The sequence below is a fragment of the Acartia tonsa genome, chromosome 12, assembly GCF_053477335.1.
Source record: "Acartia tonsa isolate MP-2025a chromosome 12, ASM5347733v1, whole genome shotgun sequence".
Classification (NCBI taxonomy): domain Eukaryota; kingdom Metazoa; phylum Arthropoda; class Copepoda; order Calanoida; family Acartiidae; genus Acartia; species Acartia tonsa.
In genome coordinates this window covers 29,576,939-29,588,775 of record NC_137271.1, presented here as the reverse complement: position 1 = coordinate 29,588,775, position 11,837 = coordinate 29,576,939, and the positions used below count along the sequence as shown (strand labels likewise).

The following is an 11,837-nucleotide window of genomic DNA, read 5'->3' as shown; positions in this document are numbered from 1 at the left end:
ACCTTTCCAAGAAGTTTTTGAAAGAAAATGAAGACATTGAACCTAATACTCCTAATTATTATGGAAGGAATTGAAAATTATTCTGAAATTAACTCAATTAATATTATTTGAAAAAATATCCATTTTCACATAAAAGCTGGGGAAAAAGAAAATAAATTCTACGAAATTATTTATAAAGTGTAAAGTAAAAAAAAAAATTAAATCAATAAAACTTAACTTTTATTTACATAAAATGTTAAAACATATTTAACAAAATTTGTAGGATAAAATTTGTATGTTAGTTGCTGTCTTTAACCGCCAGAGTTTCATCAATTTTCTTGAGAATGTTATTGAAGGAGGCCGTTCCAGTATAATCGGGGGATCCCTAAAAAAATAGTTATTTCACGCATCATATTATAAACAGTTTTCCGCGCATATAAAATGTACATTATAAGATTAAAACAATTTTTATGTCCGTAGAAAACTGCGATGCTAGACATAATTTTTCAGTATGGATGAGAACTAGTTCTAAACCAACGGATATTAATCGGTTTCAACGCGATACAGGAAACATACTTGAATGTTGAACCAGATTTTCATGTACCACTGTAATAAAGGGATACTAACAGGCTACAGCTGGCTAAAATAACCCTAAACAGCTGGGCTAACCCAAATCAACCCTCTTTACCCTATCCCCTCCTACTGGATGAACGAACTGACTAATAAATAAGGTTCATATTAACAATATATCCACGTATTCTATATTCTAAAACTAAAACACATAACAAGATTAGTGTCAATGAAAACTTATGCTGGTTGGCAATGAAAACAAAATTCCAATTCCTTCCTGTTTAGATGTATTAATAGAATAACTACAACGAATTAATAATCAGCTATTTAAAAATCCTGTAAAATATAGAATAGTATATGTATATTGTATAAACATCCCAGAAGCTTAAAAATTCTAGAATTCTAACTTGATTGGAGAATATCTTTTTCGGCGGTTTCTAAGGTTTTGTGGGATTTATACATAAACCCACTAACCCCTTCCTCTCTACCTTTATTTCATGTTTATATTAAATAAATAAATCATTCAAGCTATGCCAAAAATGAATATTCAAACAAAATAAGTAAGGACTGATAAAAATTTTCCACTATGGCTTCGAAACCTATCAATGTTTGCTGGATTAGAACTGGTTCTCAGCAATACTGAAAAATGTTAGCATAGTGTTTTAGACAACTTTACACGAATATTTAGATATAAGTCATAAAATACATATCAATTTTGTTTGCCCGGTACTTAGGGCTGACTAAACCGTTTTCAATCTTTAAGCTGTCTATAATACGAGGCAATAATTATTCTTGAATGTTTGAGAAGGTAAAATACTAGAGCTTAAAGAGTTTCATTAATACAAAACCAAAAGATTACCCTTTCCCAATCAGCTCTGGAATCAGTTGGTGGAGAGGGTGGTGGGGGAGGACATGCTGTGAAGGTCGGGGCCACGTGACTGCTCATAAACTGATAGCTCTAGAAGAAAAAAAAATAGTTTTAAATTTTTTTAATGATTGGGCGAATACACATTTCAGTGAATAATCACATTTGATAGAGCACAACACTTCATAGTAAAGATGACCTTTTCCTATGTCCAAAATATTATTTTAGATTTATTTTGCTTGTTGATTATAGCTTACTGCTGAAATTAAGTGGAAGATTTAGATAGGTAATTGATCTAGAGTGCTTCTTAGCATGATAAGCTATTCTGAAAATAAACCACTCCTTATAAATTTTGAAATTGTTGTCCCCTCTCCCAAAATAAATAAAAACCTTCCAAAACATAAGAAGCTACATTGTAAAGGAGAAACCTATCAATTCAGCAAGATCCTACGGTACAGCCATTCTATTACTTTTATATACTTAAGGATTTACAAATGAAAGGTAAAGCTTTGTACATTGCTATATATCTATTGGAGGCTGAGAAAAAAAATTGTAGATAAGTCTTTCCCCTTCTTGAAATAAAAAAAACAAGTATGACAACGTCTATAAAAGCGAAGCTCAGAAACAGTATGACAGACGAACATTACCCCTTGTAGAGTGTCAAAACCGAATATACAAAATATAATTATAAAAGTTGACAAAATTATACGCAAATTTGTTACAAAACTTTTCAAATACAGAATACTGTTTAAGGACATACTGACATTTTTTGGACTTTATTATAGAGATGCTTCGCTTATAATAATGTACCTTATTGTAATAGGAATCAGTTTTCCAAAAATCTGATCACTCAAATAATTATATCACCTAAAAAACTGTTGTTTAAAAAGTGAAAAAGCAACTTTTTTAAAATGGACGTACGGACATTCTGGTTACAATTATCGAGTTGCTACGCTTTCTAAATCGTACCTAACTACTACAGAAATAATCATGCAAAGTTTGAAATCGATAGGACAATTCTAACAGGCCTAAATCAACGAACAAAGCTATCCGTTATGGACGGACGTACAGACGAACGGACAGACCGAACCTAATTAGCTTCGCTTTTAAAAGTCACAAACCTCATGGGAAACTTTGAAGGCAGAAGATTTCTCCAACATAGGCTTCACCTAAAAAATATTTCATATAGCGACAGTTTTAACCAAATATTAAATTTTTAAGATTTAATGAATACATTCGTGACAAACCTGATCCAAAAGCCCGGTTACCGCAAACTCAAAAAAAACCGTTTATTGGTTTCATAAATTTCATCATTCTCTGTGTGACTATCCCCTTTTCTATCATGGTTTTCATTTCCCTCCCGGAGGAGAGATTCTAACTTAAGTTGCCGGTATCACTCATCAACATTAGAAAACCATGATAATCTAGGTGATTTTAATAGAAGTGCCTATTTTTTCGTGAAATTTAGAGATTGATGCCAACTACATCCATTTGTAAAATGTTTTCATTCAATTTATTATTTCTTATGTTTTTTTTTTATTACTTTTTCACTGCCTATAGCTGCCCGTCTCGCTCCAGCCAAAAAAACATAATGTCAAAGCCCGGTTAGGTTAGGCATGGAAACCCTCAATACAATAAATTTTGAAAAAATAATTGTAAGGAGTAACTATAGTAAATTATAGAGGAACTAGCCACAAGGCCCATAGCCTCAAGGGGCTCTATATTTGAAGATTTATGAAAGGGCTAAAAAATAACCCAGAACCATACCCAGAATTATTCATAAAAATATCCTAAAACCCTCTGATAAGAAGCTTCACTTTAAGAACCATATTGGTTCAGTGGTTAGCGAGATCCTTCAATACAGACAAAAACAGCTTCCTATAGAACCTTCAGTACAAACTCACATACATCCTGTTAATTTATTATAGGGATTATGAGAATAGTATTTAAAAGTTCTAGCTAAAAAGCCTTGAAAACAAGATGTATCCACAAAATAACAGTAATTGGAAATAGGAGTGTTTATGAAAGTCCAAGACAGAAAACAAAATTGATTTTAGATTTATTGTGTAATCCCTATATACCTTCACTAGCGGCTACGCCCTTCGAGTCCTATAGGCACTTGAAGATGGGAGAGTCGAATTTGATAAGATAGCCCAATTTCTTATTTTAGATCTTAAAAGAAAAAGTAAAAAAAATTCTTCAGGGGTGTAGGTGATTTTATTTAGGAGGGGGGTGCCCCCCCCCCCATCATTTTCAATTTTAAATGAAAACAAATTAAAAATTTTTTAATTTTTTTGGGGGTGGGGTAATGTTATTCCAGGGACAAACATCCTTTATATAAGGATTTTACCTCATTTGAGAACAACTGCCACCAAAGCTGCAGATGATTCTTTGTGTGCTGTTCAGTACCACCTAAAACAGGTATGACTACATTCATAATTAGCGAAGCACAAAAAAATCATTGAGTTTTGCAAACTAGGTGAGTTATGAAGTAGCCTCGCTACTAAAAAAAAAAAAAAATAGAAACGATAATAGACAAATAAACAATAAATTCAGGTGGACAAAAATATCTATAGATTAGATGTTAAGTGTCCTAGAACAATAAAACAGAAAACTACTTTACATAAACCATGTTATTCTACTGTAATTCATGTAACAAGTCTACTTTCTAAAAGGAATCAAATGCAGTAGTCTATCTCTAACAGCAGCTGACAAGTTTCTTGGACGCATATATCATAAATTTCATATAAAGGGCAAAAATGAAAATTTATCAACGACTCTTATAATTGGAATAAAAAAGTAACCTATTTGGGGTTCGCCTTTGCCGTCAAAGTGAATTAGCCATGGCTTTGTTGCACCGATAAAATGAACAATCTTCACATTCTTTCCAAACCTGAAAAAAAAAAACAATTAAAAAAGTAATATGTTTTTTTATCAGCTAAAACTGGCCCCATGTTATATATCACTGGTATTTAGAAAGTTCATTAACATAACAATAACATTAACAATTAACAATTAAAATTAACATTAACAATAAATATGTTTATGTTTAAAAGGGTAAGTTTAATTGATTGATTAGCCACAGATTCTTAGGGTTTGGACCTAAGTAGTCATGGAGTAGGCTGAGACACTTTTGTACAGCCACTAGGATTATCAAGCACATTATGACTTGACCAGTTATCTCATGAGAGATCCTCATTATTACCTCAACCCTCGCCGAGTATGGCAGGTGTCCCAAATTAAGTCACCATAATGAATGACGCTCTCAGCAGAGGAGCTTGGGATAAGGGTAGTACTGATATTATGAAGTGGCTATTGGGTATAAAAACTTACTCATTAATCCCATTCTTACAAAAGCAGAGGAAATTGTGCGATTATTATTGTGGAGAGAAATTAGAGTCAACACATGGAGAATTGAACTCGAACTCTCACCACCGTAGCTCAGTGTGCTACCACTGAGACACGACGCCCCTACAAGGGTAAGTAAACTTACTTGGTATAAGCTGGAAGGTAAGAATAAGTAGCACTAGCGACCATGTTGTATGTGAAAGGCAAATGCTTTGTAATATCCTTGTGGGGCCAATCACTGAAATAACTGTTCAACAGACCCTACAAAAAGAAACAAAAATTTCATAAAAACAAAAACAATTTGCAAGGATATTTGCAATGATTGGAGGTTAAAGTAAATATTCAACCCTCAAATCTAACCGTGGAATAATGACTTGTGAATAACTCTGAAGGGAAAGCTATGATTATAGAATTAATTAACTGCCACGGATACCTCCCTAACTGCTTTAAAAGAATATTAAAACAGAGGTGCATTCTTAAAAAATTTAGTGTCACTTAGTTAGTGAGGTAAAATTATTAGAAGGCAAAATTTGTGAAAAATCCTCCAAAATCGCATAAAAATTCTACAAAAATTAAATAAAATCAACAAAGGGTTATTAACGTAAGGTTTGTTTAATTTTTATAGATTTTTTGAGCGATTTGAGGATTTTTAACAAAAACAATTTTTCCTCACTAAATGACCCTATTTTTTTAAGAATCCACCTCAGATTAAAATTGACTTGCAATAAAGGGAACTAAAGGTATAAAACAATGAACGATAAATTGTTGTGTATACTGAATGATAATACACAAAAATCACCCCTTCATTAGATTACAATTATCAGTTGAAACGTTAGGACACTCAACTTAATGATCCAACCAATCAAATTCAATGAAAATCCCCAATGTTGTTCAGCCATCGAATAATAAAACATTATTAAAAAAAACTTTGGGTACTATTGTAACAGCCTGATGTCCCTCCCTTCCTGATTTGAATTAGTTTACCTGGTCGCCTCCATCAAAGGATCCAGTTTCACTGGCAAATTTCATAATATTAGTGTAGGTCTCCAGGCTAGGTTTAAACACAAATACTCCAGAATTAAAACAATCAGGCCAACCTAAATAAAAATTGTCTTCACACATTGCATTGCAAAGAACGTGTCCTAACTCTTGTGATTTTTTTAACCCATTTGTGACGAGCTCCAAAAGTTTAAACTTTTGATTCCCCGGGGTTCAACAAAATAGAGTTTTCAATATTTACTCACCAGAATTAAAAAAGTAATTTTCTTCTAATTTTTGTTGCGTTTTAGAACCTTAAATCCAACTTATTTTTTATTTACTTCAAAAATAAGAGGTCTACAAAAATAACAGATTGCATATCTAAATTCTATGGATCATTTTAAATCTACTACTTACTAAAGCACCTAACAGCTATTTTTTTAAAAGTCACAAAAGTTAGGACACGTTCTTTAGAACTTTTATCATAAAAGTATGACAACAAGAAAAAACATTAATGAAAAAACCATACAATTTTACCAAAATACAGATATTTAAAGAAAACTAAGAATTACAGACAAGCACGTCTACGCTTTTTAAGGGGGTAAAATGAGGGGTTTCAACGGTTTGAAAGGGTAAATATATCTTTAACAATATTTAGGGGGTGAAATGACAGGTTTCAACATTTAACCGGGGTAAACAAACCTTATAAATACCTCCTTGGACGTCGATGGTCTTGAAATAATAAAAAAGTGTACGAAAAATCCCCTTATTAATTATTTTTTCAAAAAATTAAGGGTGGGAATTATCATGCTTACATGGCACTTTCTTTTACCTGCGTCAGGTGCTGCCGAGAACTCATCTCTGTCGAACAGTTCATCACAGTGAGAGAGTGCCAGCACATCTGCATCCAGGAACACACACTTGCTGAACTGGGTCAGAGTCCAACATCTTATCTATGATAATATATATATATTATTACTTGGATATTGTGCCAGATTCTTATTTACTTTAATAAAATGATACTCGCAGCTGGCTAAAATAACGATACCTCTCATCCACATAATTTCCCCCATCCCCTCCCCACCTACTGCACTGGATAAACAAACTGACCAATAAAGTAGGTCCAACATCTTACCTACAATATGATAATACTCAATAGCGACTAAGACCCTAGAGGCCTTTTGAAAGGATGGTACCCCCAAAAAGTTATAATCCTTCCCAGGACTTAAGAGAAGCTACATTGAACAATCATATCAGTTCAGCAGTTAGAAAGATCCTTCCGTATAGCCAGAAGGACAGACATCATGTTACTTATATACAAAGATTATCAATATGTAATTAAATGAATTGTATTTCAAATTCAGCTACTTAAAGTTTGAGCTTTCTGGAACTTGTGACAAAAATAAGATAAAATTTTGTGGGTAAAAATATTAAATATATCCCATTAGATTAAGTAGGTATTACAGTTTTTTGTCTGAAGCTTAAGATCTCAATAACTACTGAACCGAACGGATTTTCTATTTAAGGCAAGATTTATTTAGATCATGTGATTAATTTAGATTTTTGTCCATTTTACTTTCAGATACAAATCTATGGATAGCTTAAAGCAATTTTTCTAGCCCTTCTTAGTCCCTCCGAAATATTCAGTGCCCATAGATGAAAGGAGCGTAGCCGCTGGTTTTGGACAATACAACTAACCGTAGCGGTAGGAAGCAACAGCAAGAAACATTTACCTTTGTAAATGTAATACCAAGATCGTGTCTGTCCAATAGTTTTAAGTTAGCGGCGTCATTACTGTCCAACTCCTCTACTTGCACAACCTTGATTATAAAGTATTAAAAACAAGAATATGTTTATCATATAATTTTTAGTTAACACGTTATCACGTTAGTTAAATAAATCTAAAATAATATTTAGGGGGCAAATGGAGAGATCGTCAATTTAACTATACTAGTGGCTTCGCCCCTAGCCTCTAAGGGCTTTGCCCCAAGAGGTGATTTAAAAAAAATTTTGTTGAAATTCTTAAAAGGACTAAGGAAATATTCAGCAAATTAAAAAAAGGGGGGATTTTTTTTGTTTTTTGGGGGGTTTGGAGTTTCCCACCCCCCAAGAAAATAGCTTAAAACCACCACAGGACCAATAGGTATATACCCTGAAGAGTAAATCGGATCGGTTCAGTGGTTACCGAGATCTTAAGGGACAGACGGACAGACAGGCATCAAGCTACTTTGTATTATAGATAAAATGGAGAGGGTCGACCTCCCACTCCCCGATTTATTTTTTTTAGTTTTAAAAAAGAATCTTAATTTGAAAAAAATATGTTTTGGGATTCAACTCTCCCCACCCCAAGTGCCATTAGGAGCTGACTTATTTTTGGAAGCTTTTATTGCATAAATGAGTTGATTAGACATCCCATACTTTATTTTTGCACTTTATTTCTAGGGGCTTGTAAGCTCAAAACTTATAAATTTTGTATTTGGGGGGGTTGTTTTACCCCAAAAGCCCCTAGAAGTAAAGTGAGAAAATGAAATATGGGGTGGCTAATCAACTCATCTATGTAATAAAAGGTTCCATTTAAAAAATCAGCTCAATATCTTAAAAATAAGCACAGAACTTAAAATTTTAGTGTTTAGGGGGTCTTTTGCCCCACTAGCCCCTGGAGGGAAAGTCCCAAAATTAAATTTCCAAATTTTACAAGTAGATCCAATCATATAAGAGAGCTTACAAAAAGAATTAGGTTGATAACTGTAAAAACAGGCCCAAACGGACAGGGCAAAATTTGATACTGAATTTTCATTTCCTATAACTGTACAAACTCCCCCCCCCCCTTATTTCACATCTAAAATAACAACTTTTCAAAATACATCCTATCTTACAAACGTACTTACATGGTCAAATTTTTGTTTTAAGCAGTTGAGCATTCCCTCGCCGACTCCTTTAGTCACCATGCAGACTAGCTGCCTATATAATAAAAAACCAGGATGAGAACATTCATAAGCAGCGAAGCACAAAACAACATGAATGGGAATCCGCACAAGGTGATATAACGAGCATTTTTAGATATTTATATAATGGCTGACCGACGGACAAAGTAAATTACACACCGGAAGCTTAATATTATAGGTAATATTCACAAAAAAAAATCAGCAGTCTGTCTTGAATAGGAGCTGACAAAATCACATATCCCTCATATCTTGAATGGCGGATAGGCATAGTGTATTATAGAGTAGTTTCGCTACTAAAAAGTAAAATCTTAAATACTAAGCAAGTACTTTAACTACGGTTAATAGCTAGTTCTATCTTTTTTGTCTGAAGTTTAAGATATCTAGTCTTTAGAAAAGCTAGAAAAAAATATTTTCTCGTTGGCTATTAAAGATAACTAAACAATGATAGTTATCAAACCCCAACAAGCATCTTCTAAAGAAATCAAAGTAGGATTTTTATTTCTAGTTGGTAGGGGGTTCTAAAATAAATTTACACCTTTCCTGAAATGATCGACTTTCTCCACCCCCCCCCCCCCCCACCTGAACGTTACGTTTATCTTTAGAGATTAGAGAGCTAAATTAGCTATGAGCATACCTTGCAAAAAACTGATCAAAATCAGAGACAAAAAAAAACAATACCTTGTGGTTCCAACTCTTTTCAAGCTGGTAGCGAGGGTAAGGGCGCCTACAGAGTAGCTGTCGTTCGTAGTCAGAGTAACCCAAGCTTCCGACATTGCTACAGTTTGTGCTTGTTCTGAAAAAGTCAGTGATTAATACTTCAACTGATGCAATAGGAGTAAATTTAGGAAAATTTGTTTCATTTACATATTCTTTAAAACTTTATTGATATATATTTAAAATACTGTATCCATTTTATCAGGCATAAATAAAGCCAACAAGTGAAATAAATATAAAATTGTAATTGGGGGGCAGATAAAAAGGTCGTAAAATCTACAAGGGCCTTGCCCCCAACGATAGCTGATACTTCAATATAGGTTTTGCGATTATTTAAAATTGATTTAGTTGTTGGTATAAACTTCCAGTTTATGATTCACCTTTATAAGTATTATATTGCAGTATCAGTGTAAGATCAAAATAAAAGATATACAACACTTCTCTGTTTATAATCTTCCAATAATTGTTTAAAATTCAATGCGTAACTAATTCATTTAATATAAAAATTAAAAGTAAAATAACAAAAACTATCAAACTGTACAAACTTTTGAGTAACAAATATACACTTTGTCCTAAGACACAAATATAACCTTTTCCCTCCAGTATTATCGAGTTACTGACAAAATTTTAGGTTATCTTCTAATTTGCATTGTATAAAATAGAAGGAAAAAAATATTTTAATCTTAGATTAGTATGATCATTAGATAATCTAAATTCTCATTATGATTTTGATTAGATCTTTTAAAAATAAAATTGTAAAAATATTGTTTATTGTTGACATTTCCTGTTGAGCTTTTTTCACAGTAAAAGAAATAAAGACTAAAAGCAAATGACAACATCCAAAAGTAATAAAGCTCAAAAAAACGTCTGAAATGATTAACTTAGATCGTTAATATAAAATCTAGGTATGTAGTTAGAACCTTCCTATTACATTATGATTCCAGTAACAATTAGGTAAAACTTTGAGGGTGTTCTTATTAATAAAATTTAGGCATACGGATACATCCTAAGTATATTATAACTATTCTAATATGATTATTTTATATGTTAAAATTTATATAATTTACATTTAAAGTCTTGTGATATTCTTGAAAAAAAATGTGTTTTGCATTGATAAATATAGAAGCAATAAATTATTCAATTTTTTTTTAATGTTAAAATTATCTAAAAACTTAAATTATAACACAATAAATATGCGATATTTTCATCCTATTATATAAAGTAGTAAGGTTTTTTGTCTGAAGCTTAAGATTTCGTTAACTTCTAACGTTCGTTTAATTCTCCATTTGACGAAAGCTTTACAAGTGTCCTGGGGATGATTTTAAGCTAGTTTATTTTTAAATTTAACTCTTGGGACTTGTAAAAATGCTACGCATTTAAACATCATTTTGATTCCCAAAAGATTTATTTGGGTTACAATGAAAAGAAAAATTTCGTTTGACCTTCACTTATTTTTTGTGTCTGTGTATTTGTAAAAATATGCAGCAACAATTTTCTTTTTTTTGCAAGCATATGTTAAGAGAAAAGTACTTCTTTATAACCTTCTTTAGATTAAAATTTGTAGCTGAAGCGTTTGAACACTCAACTTAATGAACCAACCAATCAAAATTCATTGAAGTCCCCAAAGTTGTTAAGCCAGTAAATAAGAAAACGTTATTATAAAACTTTGGGGACTAGTTTAACAAAGAGCCCATTGTCCCCTCTCTATTTTTGGTTAATGTAAGATTGTGTTATAAATTGCATGGTAAAAATGTAAAACAATAAAAAATGAACTATCTATTAATAATTACTTGAATATTTTAAATATTAAATATTTGTCCTTGTTGTGTATTGAAAATCAAATGTTTGTATGTCTGCTATAAGCCCTTGACTTAAAGACCAAATGGGCAAAACTAAATATCTATAGTACAAACATATAAAACACTAGAATTTAATTTTAACAAGAACAGTAATGTCAATAAGTTGTGTGTTAAAAAGGAAGTCACTTGGTTTTTTAGAGCTTAAAACCTTAATAAAAAAAAAATTCTTTAACTTTTTAAAAGCGAAGCTTTTCTATAATTAGGGTCGGTCTAATAGAGTTATCTAATACAAACACATATGTAAAATTAATCTAGAAATGTTTCGCTTTAAAATCTTAAGTGCTATAATATCAATACGCATTTTTTTCTTGGTTACAAAACTGTCCATTTAAAGGCTTGGTCGAGTTCAAAACGAGTTTTAAATTTGAGGATTAAAATTTTCTTTTCTCTTACAGACAGAATGATTGGGCATATATTTTTAAAAGCGAAGCTTTTCTATAATTAGGGTCGGTCCGTCCGTACGTCCGTAACGGATAGCTTTTTCCGTTAATTTAGGCATGTTAGAATTGTCCTATCGATTTCAAATTTTGCATGGTGATTCCTTTAGTAGTTAGGTACGATTTAGAAAGCTCTAAAGCT

General features: G+C 32.1%; 1 protein-coding gene across 1 annotated transcript; it reads right to left on the bottom strand.

Moving 5' to 3' along the window:
- Positions 1-205: 205 nt before the first annotated feature.
- Gyg (glycogenin 1) lies at positions 206-10,014 on the bottom strand. Its single transcript, XM_080178655.1, has 11 exons — positions 9,364-10,014; positions 8,629-8,701; positions 7,474-7,560; positions 6,573-6,693; positions 5,747-5,859; positions 4,908-5,023; positions 4,219-4,307; positions 3,765-3,826; positions 2,536-2,583; positions 1,409-1,507; positions 206-364 (listed from the first exon to the last, which is right to left on the bottom strand). The coding sequence occupies exons 1-11, from the start codon at positions 9,456-9,458 to the stop codon at positions 278-280; spliced, it is 990 nt and encodes a 329-aa protein (XP_080034781.1). The 5' UTR covers positions 9,459-10,014; the 3' UTR covers positions 206-277.
- Positions 10,015-11,837: the final 1,823 nt, after the last annotated feature.

What these genes read in the sequence shown, in the direction of transcription:
- Gyg (XM_080178655.1), bottom strand. Translation starts at nt 9,458, where the DNA reads ATGTCGGAAGCTTGGGTTACTCTGACTACGAACGACAGCTACTCTGTA. An exon ending in CCTTTGATGGAGGCGACCAG is followed by an intron (nt 5,024 to 5,746) that starts GTAAACTAATTC and finishes TTCTTTTTGTAG; the next exon opens with GGTCTGTTGAACAGTTATTT. An exon ending in TACCTTCCAGCTTATACCAA is followed by an intron (nt 4,308 to 4,907) that starts GTAAGTTTACTT and finishes TTTTTTTTTCAG; the next exon opens with GTTTGGAAAGAATGTGAAGA.